This window comes from Schistocerca cancellata, chromosome 2 (assembly GCF_023864275.1).
Source record: "Schistocerca cancellata isolate TAMUIC-IGC-003103 chromosome 2, iqSchCanc2.1, whole genome shotgun sequence".
Taxonomy (NCBI): domain Eukaryota; kingdom Metazoa; phylum Arthropoda; class Insecta; order Orthoptera; family Acrididae; genus Schistocerca; species Schistocerca cancellata.
In genome coordinates this window covers 559181480-559198102 of record NC_064627.1, presented here as the reverse complement: position 1 = coordinate 559198102, position 16623 = coordinate 559181480, and the positions used below count along the sequence as shown (strand labels likewise).

At 43.9% G+C, this 16623-nt stretch overlaps 1 protein-coding gene across 1 annotated transcript in view; it reads left to right on the top strand.

The window, feature by feature from the left end:
- The window catches only part of LOC126156388 (uncharacterized), a 40146-nt gene that overhangs the window by 11685 nt on the left and 11838 nt on the right, over window positions 1-16623 (top strand). Inside the window, exon 3 of the mRNA XM_049916306.1 lies at window positions 11668-11750. Within this exon, the coding sequence (XP_049772263.1) occupies window positions 11668-11750 (83 nt within the window). The remainder of the gene's footprint in view (window positions 1-11667; window positions 11751-16623) is intronic.

The following is a 16623-nucleotide window of genomic DNA, read 5'->3' as shown; positions in this document are numbered from 1 at the left end:
AGGTACAGTCGCAATAAGACCGGGCTCCACACGGCCACGTGGCAATACCATGTTCGGCGTATTGCTCTAGCGCATTATACTGCATCCCAGCAGCAATTTGAGCAGAAGTTGGCACCACGGTGACCTAACGAACTCTTACAAATCGGTTATTTCAAGGACAAGCGAGGGATCTGCTCTGGTGCCCTAGTGTCCGTGCAGAAGGCCAGTTGAGGATTTGCAACCGACCTGTCTGCGTGCCAGACACACTGGACCTACACATCTGGAGTTATGGTCTGTGGTACGATTTCCTGTGACAGCAGGAACAATCGCTTGGTTATCCCACGCACCCTGACTACAAATTTGTACGGCAGTCTGGTGAATCAACCTGTTGTACTACCATTCACAGAACAAGGTGGCGCAGTGGTCAGCACGCTGGACTATGTTCAATCCCGCCTCCGGCAATCCTGATTTAGGTTTTCCGTAATTTCCCCAAATCGCTTCAGGCAAATGCCGGAATGGTTCCTTCGAAGGGGCACGGCCGACTTCCTTCCCCATCCTTCCCTAATCCGACTGGAGCGACGACCTCGCTGTTTGGTCCCTTCTCCCAAATCAACCAACCATCCAACGTGCTACCATTGATGAACAGAATTCTAGGGGGTGCTTTCCAACTGGATAACGCCCACCCACATACCGCTGTTGTAACCCAACGTACTCTAAAGAGTGTTGACATGTTGCCGTGACCTGCTCGATCACCAGATGTGGACACCATCGGGCGACATCTCCAGCATTATCCACAACCAGCATTAACTGTCCGTGTATTGACCGATCAAGTACAACAGGCACGGAATTCCATCCCACACACTGACGTGCGGTGCCCGTACGACACAATATATGCGCGTTTGCATGCTTGCACTCAACATTCTGGTGGTTACACCGGTTATTAACATGCCAGAATTTCACATCTGCAATGGCTTGTCTCGCGCTTACATCAACCCGTGGTCTTTCAATGTTAATCACTTAATAGTTACCTAGAAAAATGTATTCCCGAAGTTTCATTATCCTACATTAATTATTTTTTGGTGCTGCGATTTTGTTCCGTCGGTGTGTCACTTCTTTTCGTGTTTCATTCGTATGAAATTAACTTTATCACAACTGTCTTGATGCTCCACAGTGCACATTTTTACGAGCGCACTGTGATACAAACTTTGGAACGTCGTGTAAGAGCGAAATCAGACGTCAATACTCTCTCCCATGAGCCAGCCATTTGCTCAAAGCTTCAGGAACAACGGCTACAACAATCACCAAATAAACGAACCAATCTAAAGTAAGAATCGCATGGACGAGGAGCAGGCAAAAATGTTTGCATTTCTACCATTCTGTCGTCCGATGTCGCGTAAGATAAGCCACCCGCTGAAAATCGGGCAATTACTGAGACCAGTTCAAGATGCGGCAGGTCTCAGACATCTGGGGTTTACAAATTATCCTGCGAGTGTGAACACTCTTACATCGTAAAAATTGTGCGCACTGTAAACAAAGCGGAAAGCAGTATGAGAAGTTTTATCTCCTACGCTACCCCGAAAAATCTGCTTTAGCTGACATTGCTCTGAAAACCGTCACTGTATCAAATTTAGCGACTAACGTTTTCAGGGACATTGTAACTGAGGAAGTTATTAAAATAAAAATCACCGACAACGCAGCCTACACCTCAGCTCGGCGTGGGATCCGGCGGTCGCAAGGTTGAAGCGGGCGCATCGAAAGCGCAGTCACCGTACGACCTAATATGACGATAACATGTGTACAAGTGACGTCACAGACGGCAGCTGGAGTATATAAAGGCGTACTAGCAGCCCATCAGCACTTAATTCAATTGACAATGGCTAAGGAATACTTCGTCGAAAGCTCATGGCATTATAAATATTTGACGCACTTGGAAGCAAGAGAAAATTTATTCATGTCACTGCAGAGAAACTCAGAATTGTTAAAATCGAGAGAGACGATCACATTATGAAGCTGCTGCATCGTCAAGACGAAGCTGGGTCACAAATGTGCTGGGACGAAACTGTAATGTTTCCTATAGTTTCCTTAACTCTACTGTTCTCTCATTCAAATAAGAGCTCCTATGCAACGTTGTAACGTAAGTAGTTAGAGAACGTAAAGTCGATAATTTACCTGTAAGAAGGCAGATATATGCGGATATGTTTTCAGGAAACGTAGTCTCTGTCTTCATTCATGCATCATTGACAAACGCAGTGGTTCAGCAATCTGGCAATTACATAAGTTTGTTTATATGACATGTATGTTTAACATGTACATTTAAATATGTTATAAGATCTGACGATGATACTAGATCTGTCGACACCGGTTATAGTAATAAAAAGAATCACTAGCGATCTTGGCAAACTTGAGTCTTCAAGAATAATGTTGTTGATAAGACGCTGTGTCTCAGCCTCTGAAACTCACACTACCATCCCTCTCACCACAGAAGTAACACAGGCGCCACAACCTCTGCCACAAAGCACAAATGCCGCTCCTAACAACACACCAATACCCGTACAAGCGGCCGCTAACTCCACAACAGCACCTCAGGCTGCCACACCCAACACCAACACACCACCCGGGGGAATACTGGAAACACTATTCCCCCGACACACGACCGTTCAAATCCTTACCAAGGTGCTGACGGCCGTCACTACACTCATCACCCAGCTCATGAGCGCCGAACCCGGGCAATACTGGGCTGTCATACACACTGCCATCACAACACTCTTTCACACTCTTACATGAATAATATGCCACACCCGGCCCATAACGCAGACCCGCACACACTATCACAGATCCTGTTCTGGAATGCAGACTCGATCCATCTACATCTACATCTACATCCATACTCCGCAAGCCACCTGACGGTGTGTGGCGGAGGGTACCTCTATCGGTTCTCCCTTCTATTCCAGTCTCGTATTGTTCGTGGAAAGAAGGATTGTCGGTATGCCTCTGTGTGGGCTCTAATCTCTCTGATTTTATCCTCATGGTCTCTTCGCGAGATATACGTAGGAGGGAGCAATATACTGCTTGACTCTTCGGTGAAGGTATGTTCTCGAAACTTTGACAAAAGCCCGTACCGAGCTACTGAGCGTCTCTCCTGCAGAGTCTTCCACTGGAGTTTATCTATCATCTCCGTAACGCTTTCGCGATTACTAAATGATCCTGTAACGAAGCGCGCTGCTCTCCGTTGGATCTTCTATATGTCTTGTATCAACCCTATCTGGTACGGATCCCACACTGCTGAGCAGTATTCAAGCAGTGGGCGAACAAGCGTACTGTAAACTACTTCCTTTGTTTTCGGATTGCATTTCCTTAGGATTCTTCCAATGAATCTCAGTCTGGCATCTGCTTTACCGACAATCAACATTATATGATCATTCCATTTTAAATCACTCCTAATGCGTACTCCCAGATAATTTATGGTATTAACTGCTTCCAGTTGCTGACCTGCTATTTTGTAGCTAAATGATAAAGGATCTATCTTTCTGTGTATTCGCAGCACATTACACTTGTCTACATTGAGATTCAGTTGCCATTCCCTGCACCATGCGTCAATTCGCTGCAGATCCTCCTGCATTTCAGTACAATTTTCCATTGTTACAACCTCTCGATACACCACAGCATCATCTGCAAAAAGCCTCAGTGAACTTCCGATGTCATCCACCAGGTCATTTATGTATATTGTGAATAGCAACGGTCCTATGACACTCCCCTGCGGCACACCTGAAATCACTCTTACTTCGGAAGACTTCTCTCCATTGAGAATAACATGCTGCGTCCTGTTATCTAGGAACTCCTCAATCCAATCACACAATTGGTCTGATAGTCCATATGCTCTTACTTTGTTCAATAAACGACTGTGGGGAACTGTATCGAACGCCCTGCGGAAGTCAAGAAACACGGCATCTACCTGTGAACCCGTGTCTATGGCCTTGTGAGTCTCGTGGACGAATAGCGCGAGCTGGGTTTCACATGACCGTCTTTTTCGAAACCCATGCTGATTCCTACAGAGTAGATTTCTAGTCTCCAGAAAGGTCATTATACTCGAACACAATACGTGTTCCAAAATTCTACAACTGATCGACGTTAGAGATATAGGTCTATAGTTCTGCACATCTGTTCTACGTCCCTTGTTGAAAACGGGGATAACCTGTGCCCTTTTCCAATCCTTTGGAACGCTACGCTCTTCTAGAGACCTACGGTACACCGCTGCAAGAATGGGGGCAAGTTCCTTCGCGTACTCTGTGTAAAATTGAACTGGTATCCCATCAGGTCCAGAGGCCTTTCCTCTTTTGAGCGATTTTAATTGTTTCTCTATCCCTCTGTCGTCTATTTCGATATCTACCATTTTGTCATCTGTGCGACAATCTAGAGAAGGAACTACAGTGCAATCTTCCTCTGTGAAACAACTTTGGAAAAAGACATTTAGTATTTCGGCCTTTAGTCTGTCATCCTCTGTTTCAGTACTATTTTGGTCACAGAGTGTCTGGACATTTTGTTTTGATCCACCTACCGCTTTTACATAAGACCAAAATTTCTTAGGATTTTCTGCCAAGTCAGTACATAGAACTTTACTTTCGAATTCATTGAACGCCTCTCGCATAGCTCTCTTCACACTACATTTCGCTTCGCGTAATTTTTGTTTGTCTGCAAGGCTTTGGCTATGTTTATGTTTGCTGTGAAGTTCCCTTTGCTTCCGCAGCAGTTTTCTAACTCGGTTGTTGAACCACGGTGGCTCTTTTCCATCTCTTACGATCTTGCTTGGCACATACTCATCTAACGCATATTGTACGATGGTTTTGAACTTTGTCCACTGATCCTCAACACTATCAGTACTTGAGACAAAACTTTTGTGTTGAGCCAACAGGTACTCTGAAATCTGCTTTTTGTCACTTTTTCTAAACAGAAAAATCTTCCTACCCTTTTTAATATTCCTATTTACGGCTGAAATCATCGATGCCGTAACCGCTTTATGATCACTGATTCCCTGTTCTGCGTTAACTTTTTCAAATAGTTCGGGTCTGTTTGTCACCAGAAGGTCTAATATGTTATCGCCACGAGTCGGTTCTCTGTTTAACTGCTCAAGGTAGTTTTCAGATAAAGCACTTAAAAAAATTTCACTGGATTCTTTGTCCCTGCCACCCGTTATGAACGTCTGAGTCTCCCAGTCTATATCCGGCAAATTAAAATCTCCACCCAGAACTATAACATGGTGGGGAAATCTACTCGAAATATTTTCCAAATTATCCTTCAGGTGCTCAGCCACAACAGCTGCTGAGCCAGGGGGCCTATAGAGACATCCAATTACCATGTCTGAGCCTGCTTTAACCGCGACCTTCACCCAAATCATTTCACATTTCGGATCTCCGTCAATTTCCTTCGATACTATTGCACTTCTTACCGCTATAAACACGCCTCCCCCTTCACTGTTCAGCCTGTCTCTGCGGTATACATTCCAATCTGAGTTTAGGATTTCGTTACTGTTTACGTCTGGTTTCAGCCAACTTTCTGTCACTAGTACTATATGGGCGTTATGATCGTTTATTAATGAGAGCAGTTCTGGGACCTTTCTATAGACGCTCCTGCAGTTTACTATTAGCACATTAATATTGTTATTCCCTGTTGCATTTTGCCTACTCCTATCTTGCCGCGTCCCAGGAGGCGTCTTGTCGGGCCTAGGGAGGGGATTCTCTAACCTAAAAAACCCCCATGTGCACTCCACACGTACTCCGCTACCCTTGTAGCCGCTTCCGGCGTGTAGTGCACGCCTGACCTATTCAGGGGGACCCTACATTTCTCCACCCGATAGCGGAGGTCGAGAAATTTGCACCCCAGATCTCCGCAGAATCGTCTGAGCCTCTGGTTTAAGCCTTCCACTCGGCTCCAAACCAGAGGACCGCGATCGGTTCTGGGAACGATACTACAAATAGTTAGCTCTGATTCCACCCCGCGGGCGAGGCTTTCCGCCTTCACCAATCCCGCCAACCGCCTGTACGAACTGAGGATGACCTCTGAACCCAGACGGCAGGAGTCATTGGTGCCGACATGAGCAACAATTTGCAGTCGGGTGCACCCAGTGCTCTCTATCGCCGCCGGTAGGGCCTCCTCCACATCTCGGATGAGACCCCCCGGCAAGCAGACAGAGTGAACACTGGCCTTCTTCCCCGACCTTCTCGCTATTTGCCTAAGGGGCTCCATCACCCGCCTAACGTTGGAGCTCCCAATAACTAATAAACCCCTCCCCCGTGTGCCTGCTCGGACCTTGCTGAAGGAGCAGCCACATGTCCCCTCACAGGCAGAGCGGGCGACGCCACACGGCCAGCCTCCACATTGACCTTCCGCCTCGTGCGCCGCGAACGCCGCTGAACCCGCCACTCCCCTTGGGGAGAGGGTGGCCCAACCGCGCCCGGTACCCGCGAAGATGTCTCGACAGCAGGGACAGTGGGTGAAGCATGTAACACCTGGGGTGTACCTTGCGACGCACCAGACTCCCCACTGCCGCTACACTCCGAGGCAGCAGCCTGAAGACGGCTGACCGCGGCCATCAACACGCTCAGCTGTTCGCGAACAGTGGCCAGCTCCTCCTGCGTCCGTACACAGCAGTCACACATCCTATCCATCCTAAGGAATCAATTTACTGAAGAGAGTTAATCAACCTTTAACTAGACTGCTAATTCACTAAAGGCGGCTGCTTATTCACTAAACTGTGGTGGCTAGCCACTTCTTGTAGAAAACAATGAAAAAAGCACTACCTGTCTCTGGACTGTATTGAAAACAAACTCTAGCACTACTGGCACTATGGTTGACTACAGGGACTCTCTCTTACTGTATTCAAAACAAACACGAAATCTATGGAACACTATTAAGAGCACTCGAAAAATAAAGCTTCCTAAAAGCAAATACACACGGAAGAAGAAGTGACAAGTAAGAAAAATACAGTTAATACTTAAATTAAGGTAGCTCGCTGCACAGCAGACGTGAAGCAGGCGGCAGTTACGACGACACTGACACTGACTATGGCTGACTAAAGGGACTCTCTCTAACTCTATTCAAAACAAACACGAAATCTATGGAACACTTAAGGGCACTCGAAAATTAAAGCTTCCTAAAAGCAAATACACACGGAAGAAGAAGTGACAAGTAAGAAAAATACAGTTAATCCACAACAAAAGGGCAGAATTTGCCGCGTTCATGGAGCGCAAGGGAATCCTTGTCGCGCTACTGAGCAAGACTAAACTTAAACCGCGCAAACAATTAAACTTTCCTGGCTATTGTGTCTATCGTACCGACCGACCGGGCGACGCCGTGGCAGGTGGAACTGCAATCGTCATACACAAAGACATTGAGCACACAAACATAGAGCTCCCTGAACTGGAAAAAATCGAGGTTACGGCCGTCAGAGTCAAGTTCAACGGAGCCTACACCACACTGATATCGGTATACAACAGCCCTGTAGGCATCTCAACACGCGATATCAGCACATTACTTACCATTTCACCGCGAGTTATAGTCGCTGGAGATCTGAACGCAAAACACCCAGAATAGAATTCACGCATACGAAATCCCAACGGCAAAAAACTGTACGAACATTCACTAGGCAGAAACTACATTATACTAGCGCCGACTGAACCGACGCACATTCCCTATCAGAGGGGACACAGGCCAGACGTGATAGACATGGCCCTCATCAAGGGCATTACAGCGACACTCAACGTCGCCGTTGAAAACGATCTGCCCTCAAACCACCAACCTGTAATACTATACATTGAGGAAACACTGCAGCACACGGAACAACGCAAGATGTTGGACTACGGGCGTGCGAATTGGACATTGTTCAAGCAAACGCTTGATAGCCACATCCCACCTATACACGAAATTAACGAAACAGCACAAATTGACGAGGCAGTAGAAACCCTCACCAATGCCGTCGCGGACGCAATGGCAGGCACCATACCTGATCGCACCTCACAACAACGCAGTGCGGCCCTGCCCCAGGAAATCCTGGACCTAATCTCAATGAGGAATCACCTCAGGAGACAATGGCAGCGCACCAGGCGCCCGTACATCAAACGGCACATTAACAGACTACAGGGCATCATACACGATAAAATACAAACACACAGAACACAACAGTGAAACCAAAAACTCGAAGGGCTGGACACCACACGACCTGGCGTGTGGCAACTAGCCCGACACTTCACCAGGGAGAAAATATACACCCCAACGCTTCAAGGGCCTGACGGACCTGCATATTCAGCGGAAGAGAAAGCAGAACTAATGGCCCGAACACTCGCAGCGTCATTCACACCGAACCTGGTACCATCAGATCCAGCGTTCACACTTGCTACTGACCAAGAGGTTACACGCATTCTAGCCCAACCATCGCGCGACGACATTCGACATGCTAGCACAGCCGAAGTCTCCTGGGCTATAATGCATTCCGCTGCCAGGAAAGCCCCTGGTCATGATGGCATTCAAAACCGTGTCCTCCAGGAGTTCACGGATAAAGCAACTGAGTACCTAACACACATAACGAATACCATACTAAAACACCAACACTTCCCCGCCTTTTGGAAGACGGCCAAGGCCCTGATGTTCAGGAAGCCGGGGAAAGACCACAGCCTCCCACAAAATTACCGACCCATCAGCCTTCTGAGCTCGCTCAGTAAGATTGTTGAGAAGGTGATTCTCAAACGCATCACTAGGCACTGCATAACAAATGACATCCTGAGACCGGAGCAGTTCGGCTTCAGGAATCACCACTCCACAACACAACAACTCCTACGGGTCGTTGAACATATAACACATGGCTTCAACATAAACAAAGGTACAGGGACAGTGTTCCTGGACATCGAAAAGGCTTTCGACCGTCTATGGCACAACGGCCTCATCCGCAAACTTAGCGACGCGGGATTCCCCGACGGGCTGCTGCGTCTAATACACTCATACCTCACAGACAGGTGTTCCAACACTGACGTGCAGGGAAAACAATCAACACGACACGGTATACACGCGGGAGTACCCCAGGGAAGCATCCTAGGGCCCCTACTGTTTAACCTCTACATAAACGATCTCCCAACCACACACAACACAATGATGGCAATCTACGCGGATGATACAGCCATCCTTGCGCAAGATTGGAAACCATCAAACATTACGTCACGCCTACAGACTGCACTCAGAGTGGCCGAGCCTTGGTTGGAGAAATGGCGTGTTAGAGTAAACGTCGACAAGTGCGAAGCCGTCCTGTTCACTAAAAGACCGAAGCAACTGCGCAAACACCGCTACTGCAGACCAATAACTTTACATGCACGTCCAATACGTTTCCGCGAGAAAGTCAAATACCTCGGTGTCTAGCTGGACCGGAAATTACTCTGGGGGCACCACATACAACACACGACCAACCGAGCTAGCGCGAGGCTCAAACAGCTCTATCCTATGCTCAACAGGCGTAGCACACTGAACAGAAGGGTGTCGAGGTCCATGTACATGACACTTATCCGACTCCTGATGACGTACGCAGCTCCCGTCTGGGGATACGCTGCGCCTACACGCCTGCGCCGCCTGCAGCTCATACAAAACAAAGTACTCAAAATCATAAGCAATGCTCCACGATACACACGCATCGCGGACCTACAGCGGGAATACCGACTTGAGACTCTCACGGAGGTAATCCACAAACTCACCACAAGACTATACAGAAACTCCAGACATTCGCAGAACCCGTTTATTCTGAATCTGGGGAACTACGACCACAACCATAGATGGAAACATAAAAGACCAAAAGACATACTTGCAAGGACATAACATCTATGGCCAAGCATACGCAAACATAACGGCACAGGCGAGCCCCTGTTAATCAGACGCATTTACTGGATATCCAGCTGAAATACACTGCCGAATAACTGGCACCACACAGGGAAGCCGTACCGTACACTGCATGCAAACAAGCTCCACACATCCCCCACACAGTGAGATGATCTATGGCCGATCTCCCACTACTGTATAACGATCTTGATTGTTCCAGGAGTGTAGCAGCTGCAGCAACTGGGACACATCGCCATCGCTTGTCACGGTAATGATGCATGATACCTATACTAACAAATCCAACCTTGCATGAGGTATCGCAGCTAGTAAGCCACTACTGCTCTTACTACCCATCCCACTGTCGCAGAGGTTTTTTTCCCACGGCACGAGCCATGGCACTTTTTTCCCTCTGCTCTTCAAATCGCTACCCTCACTCGCGCTTCGTCCACTATCTATCACCTGACGGACCGTGTTAATGCGTAGCCTTACCCAGACGCACGCACAACATCACAGCCCAGCATCCTGTGATCCACTTACTAGATAACTAACATGTTTACAGAGGTGAGAGTAGAACTTTTGGTTTGGTCACCACGTTGGTGCGGGCGTGGAGGGGCCCCATCTGTATTTAAAAAAAAAAAAAATCCTCTGAATAGTTTATTCTGGAACAGTCTGTCATTTCATTTACAACGGTATTGGCATTATGATTAAATTTCTGTCTTACTTTCAGTGATTAGTAATCACTTTCAGTTAATTCCGAAAACAGCAATATTTGAAAGGAAGCCCCTGGGTACCAATTAACGTGCACTGGATCGTATATTCGCTTGGCGAGATAGCTGTGTTCAGACGATGGGATAACATTTAGACAATGTCCAACAATCTAAAAACATTTTTCTATCGATCACGAAGGCATGTAACTCAAAATTATCAGATCAGTTAAGGAAAATTTGCCTACTGATTACCATTACTGTTAAGTGGGAGCCAGCCGGAATGACTGAGCTGTTCTAGGCGCTACAGTCTGGAACCGCGAGACTGCTACGGTCGCAGGTTCGAATCCTACTTCGGGCATGGATGTGTGTGATGTCCTTAGGTTAGTTAGGTTTAAGTGGTTCTAAGTTCTAGGGGACTGATGACCTCAGAAGTTAAGTCCCATAGTGCTCAGAGCCATTTGAACCATTTTTCTGTAAAGTGGGATGCTATTAGCTGAGGATTCACAACTTTCGGATCACAACGATTTGGCAAGTAATTAAAGTATCTAGGGCATGATTCAATAAAAATTCCCAAATACCCTTGTAAGCAACTGACTATTTCTGGTACTTCTGTCGCTACTACTGCCGCTGCCGTCCCCGAAGTGTGGAAGGAAATCGGTATCAGCTCAGGTAAATGAAGACCAGGACGCATACAACGCAGAATTTTGAAATGCTCTTAACTTCTTAAACCAATGTCTGTTATCACTTCTACATTACTCCAATGATCCCCAGAAATGCAGTTATTCTCAGTGAAACATATCAACTTGTATTCAAATATATATGATTGTAAAAAACATAAAAAAAGAACAAAACCATTAAGTTTCGTTTAACGTGTACTTGTCTTTCATTTATGTTCCGTATATGACTTGTGATGTGGTTGACTGTCAACTACACCACAATTTGAAAACCGATTCAAGTTTCATGTTGGCCACCGGAACGTAAAAAGTGAGAGAAAGAACTGCTGTTATTGGTTAATATCTGGTGAACTGAAAAACAAACTGAGTGATGAAAGGAAAAGCTTTTTCGTATTTTTTTACGTAAATGTTAAAGTCTTATGATTCTTTCGCTCATGAAAACATATTTCCTTATACAGGAGGCCCTGTTGGAGCTCAAGAAACACAAAGTGGAGAACGACAAACTTCGAAACAATGTTGTGCGACTAAGAAATCGTGAAAGGTAAGTTGCTGAATATGAGATGCACAGGTAGTACCTTCCTCTTTGATATCCTTGCATAATTGCAATTCCTCTTTATGAGACGGTTTCCAGTTTTACGTCGTTTTTTTGTTACTTGGTCATTCTTGAATTATGTTTTTAGTCAATTTTGGTTGCCACATACTAATATGAAGTCCCATACCTTGTCGAGTTCACAAAAAACATAAGTTAAATGGATGTCGTATAGAACAAACTTATGTTCATTACAATTACATCTAAACCACTAACTTTACCACTGTTGCAGTTAACACCTGTGTTGAAATTACGTTTCGCTTGTGTTACGTTATATACGTCCATTTAATGCTGGTCTCCAGTGAACTGTTCGTTTACTATGATTCGCCATTCAGACGCACAGTAATAAGGTCTTCATGAACCTGCATTAATTTTTATCCACTTCAAGGTACTGGAAATAACCATGTACATTTAAACCTTCTGAAAATTCGCTATGTCGTTTTATTCCTCTGTGACAGTTGCAAAGACGTGATGAAAGTATAGTAATAAAATGACACTTATAGAACATTCGCAATGTAGCACTGGTGTGCAAAACTTAAAGACGAAAATAACTTTAGCACGATATGTCACAGCCAAGTAACGAAGCTCGATGGAACGTGGACCACACGTAGGAGAAACTGCTATAGTATAGTGCAGTACAGTAGGTCCACAGTACAGACGGCAATTGAAAGAAGTACGCAATGAGACGAACAAAAATAACATTTTTATTCAAAGACGATTAAACAGATTGAAAATGAAATTTTGTTTTAAAGGTATTGGGCTTTTCTGGTGTATTTTTGGGTGCTGATTTCAGGTAAAGTACTTGCAATGTTAAATCACATGCAGATTTGACACAAACGTAGTATTATCTGAGGTATGCAGAATGTAGCAACTTAATCGTTATAATAATGTCAGCATTGTTTTGTGAAAGTCTGCAATTTAACCTGCTGCAAAAACTTGCTTAATTTCATAGGCTATAATTCTGCTAGCTACAAGTTTCGGTGATTTTGTAACGCTGGGGCCCACATGTTTGTTTTACATATCGTTTTCCATGCAAACTTCAGCAATAAGTGAATAATCCACTGGTGCCTGCCTTTGTCAGTTTCATGGCTTCAAGAAGTTATATTAATTCTCTTGAGCACTTATGATACATCCGTGAAACGTGTAGTGAAAAATCAGAGGCGGACAATCTCATACTTTGTCAAAGAAGTGTGTTTTACGTAGATTGACGTAAAGGTGCTGAAGACAAGTCATGGGCCCCACTTCCAGTGTTTTCAATTAACAATTAGTGAGAAAGGACCCCTGCTTCCGATACAAGTAGGACAAGCACTGCTATCAAAAAACCTGGCCAGTTAAAGCACCGTAAGTTGTAGGGAAAAACAATTCGATTCAAAGGTGGAGCCAAAAGAAACTTAGGCCACCACTTCATATAAAACTTCGCATTATGAAACAATTTATTAAAGCATTACGGAAGATACTACAAGACACTGATACTTTCAGCTATGTGACAAGTACGTTACTGCGGCTATTAGAAGATAAGATGAAAGAAGGGGCTTTCGTCAGCCCTGACGTTCGGAAACTACTGGAAAACGGACCTTCTGAACGAGAAATGAATGAAATATAAACATCATCTTGGATATCTTTTAAACAAATTGTCAATAAGTTTATTGGCAACTGCAGAAACCTTAATTACGAGAGTTAACAGGAGTCATGCTTGATAGCTTCAAAATACTGGATGCCTCATTGAGCTTGAAGCTGCACTTCCTGTATTACCGTGTCAACTATTTTCTAGACAGTCTAGATGCTGTTACTTAGGGCAGGGAGAAAGGTTTCATCAAGCCATTAAACAAACGGAACTCGAATATACGCTATTCCGGGATTGCCGCCTACGAGTATCCACGTACCTAGCCCTGGTGAAACGTTCAGGCTTTACCACAACCCAGTACATGTGGAAACCGAGAAAAAAATTAAATATAATGCAATAAATTACTAATAATTCGTGCAGAGCAGTAATAGATCTTAGTCCAGCCTCTCAGAAGATAACAGGTTCTTGAAAAGACTATATGATCAATTCATAAAACAATCAGCAATCGTGCACCTGATCGAATTGGTAGGTAAGCATTCCAACACTATAATGTTATAACGATCCCCCGGATCTTTTTGAGTTAAGTTCATAAATAATTATAGAGCTCATCAAAACTCACAAACGTGGGTACCGTACAAATTGCTACTAATGAAAATTATACGGGGCAGTCGTACTCAATCACGTATTCTTGACACCACTTAACTCTTTACTCAGATAATAACAACGTTGTACTTGACATTAACTTATTTAGTTCATTAAGCACTTACGCATTCCAAAATGTATAAAAGGCTCTGCAGTTAATTATTTTTATAAAGAAGTTGTCGTCACAGGCCAAAGATGTATTGGTTACTATGGAGTCAAACAATTTATTTACATCCTCTGATTAGCGATACCTCTGCTAATAAAGTTTAAATGTAGTCTTTTGCACTAAATCAGAATTCTTTCGTAAGTAAATCTTTTCGTATTGGTTTATGATTGGAAGTATTTTTTAACTGTAACTGCAGTGTTACCTTTCAAGACATTACATAAATAGTAAACGTTGCGTCGTTAAACTTTGATATAATACTTCTCTGCTTTCTTTTTAAAGGATCGTCATTCATTTATTCGTATTATGTCGCCGACTTGAGCGTGTTTGCTCTACTTGTTGTACGTCTGATCACTAAATTTTCAATCATTATTATTTTTTTCCTTTATAAGTTCAAAATTGGATTTCATTTTATTTAAAATGCTGGGTGAAATGATAATACGGGGACTTGGTTATAATTTTAACGAATCAGAGTTTATTTAAAAAGAAATCAAATTTTTATATCGGCAAATGTTGATGTGAGAGAGTGACCACAAATCTAATCCCCAAGCTGAACAAGGAGGAAAAAAAAAAAAAAAAAAAAAACATTACGCGCTCCCACCACTCCCAAGGTCAATTTAGTCAGATTTTCAAACTCAACCGCTCCAGATGTTGGGTTCTCGCGTACCCACTACCTATCTAACTGAATGTCACTCGTCACTTACTACTATAATAATGGTAGCAGTTGAATTTTCCGTCTTCAGATGGTTCAGCTAGGGCAAGGGAATCACTATAATTGCGTCACTAACAATGAGTACGGGCTAAACAAACTGGCAATCACAATTCACTTTCGGTCCGTTTGTTCCTGTACTTGATCCTAGGATCAAGGAAAAACTCGAGAACGACGCTCGATTATTAAATAATCCACAGTGTATAACAAGTTTCTTCCTCGTAACACTATCCTGCACAAACCTACACAAATAGCTAACTCTCAACTACCTTAGAGTGTGCTTATCCTGAAATCTTCAAACTATACGCAACACCCAAATCCTTTGACGTGTGCAACAAACTATTACAGGCAACAAAACAAGACCTAGTCAGACGCAGTGGCTGGCATTAAAACTTTCATTTACGCTCGTATCTACGACACACAAATATCAATCTTAAAAGTAACACAGGTTCCCAGCAGTGCTACACTAAGCCCGAAGCTCAAACGTCGCTTGACCACAGGTTAAATACAAAATTACGAGGAGCTACATTCCAATAAAATTCATCAAACGGTTCCGCTGATTGTACCCTAATAGCGTTACTGAACCATGTAATCAGGCCTTTAAAAATCTAAATCTACTCATTACAAGCTTTCGCAACCTTTACAAAAAAATTCACGGAAAACCACTGTCTTGATAGTTGATACAGAATTCTCATAGCAAAGTATCGACAGTGACACGTGTAAACGTGTCTCGATTCTCATGCAGTAACGGAACAGTCGTCTTGCCGACTGCAGCTCACCAACTCTTCGGCTCCTCGATAGTGACTCACTGCTTCTTTCCACAAAACCATAACCGAACCATTAATCTAGACAAACGCAGGGTGTTACTATTATTTTTAACAGCCATTATATAATTTCTTGTGGCCGTCTTTTCGTTGTATAGCGGCCAGCTCGCCCAGCATTATCTCCAGCGCGCGTTTCTGCTGTCAGCCACTGCTACATAAAGTCCTTCGCCGCTTCTGGGCGAACATTTGTACATCTGTCTACAACAAGATTAACTCCGAAAGTAAGATAGGAACTGAAAAGTTTGTGGGAAAACAGTTTGTAACGCGCGCTTAAGGGCGTACGATCCTTTTTAAAGCCTGTACTATGGTAAGTTGACGGGCTTCACCTTATAAGAAAGGATTTTAGTAAATTTGTTGACCGCGTGTACCCGAATGGAGGCAAAATCAGACTTACACCCACTCAGTAACAACAGTGATACGTCAAGCAAGTCTAAAGTGCAACTACACGTTAGGACGGGCAAGAAACATACTTAGCAGATGCTACCAATTGTTAATAATACGGTCGCCAGCCTAATTAGGCATTAACTGAGTTTTTTCCCTGTACAAGTGGATGTACGTGCAAGCATAGCAACACATAGTAATACTGCATTATATGGTAAATTTTAGAACCAGAAAAATCTACTGAACTAATATTTTCACTTTCTGTACTAATTTGGACAAGCTATAAATACTCAAAATTACACTATAATGATTACTACAAACTGCGTTCTGTCTATTGATCCGACTGAAATCGGGCATAGGTTACCCTCAAAATAGCACTTTTGAAACACACATACAACGTCAATTTTAAGGAGGGTAAAACACTGATAAATTTAGGTTTTATATTGACTTTAACTTTGCTGGTCAAATCAGTTCAGTATACTTCAGAATTCAAATGAATAGAAAAGAAAAAAAGAGGAGGGAGACCCTGAAACTATTATGAT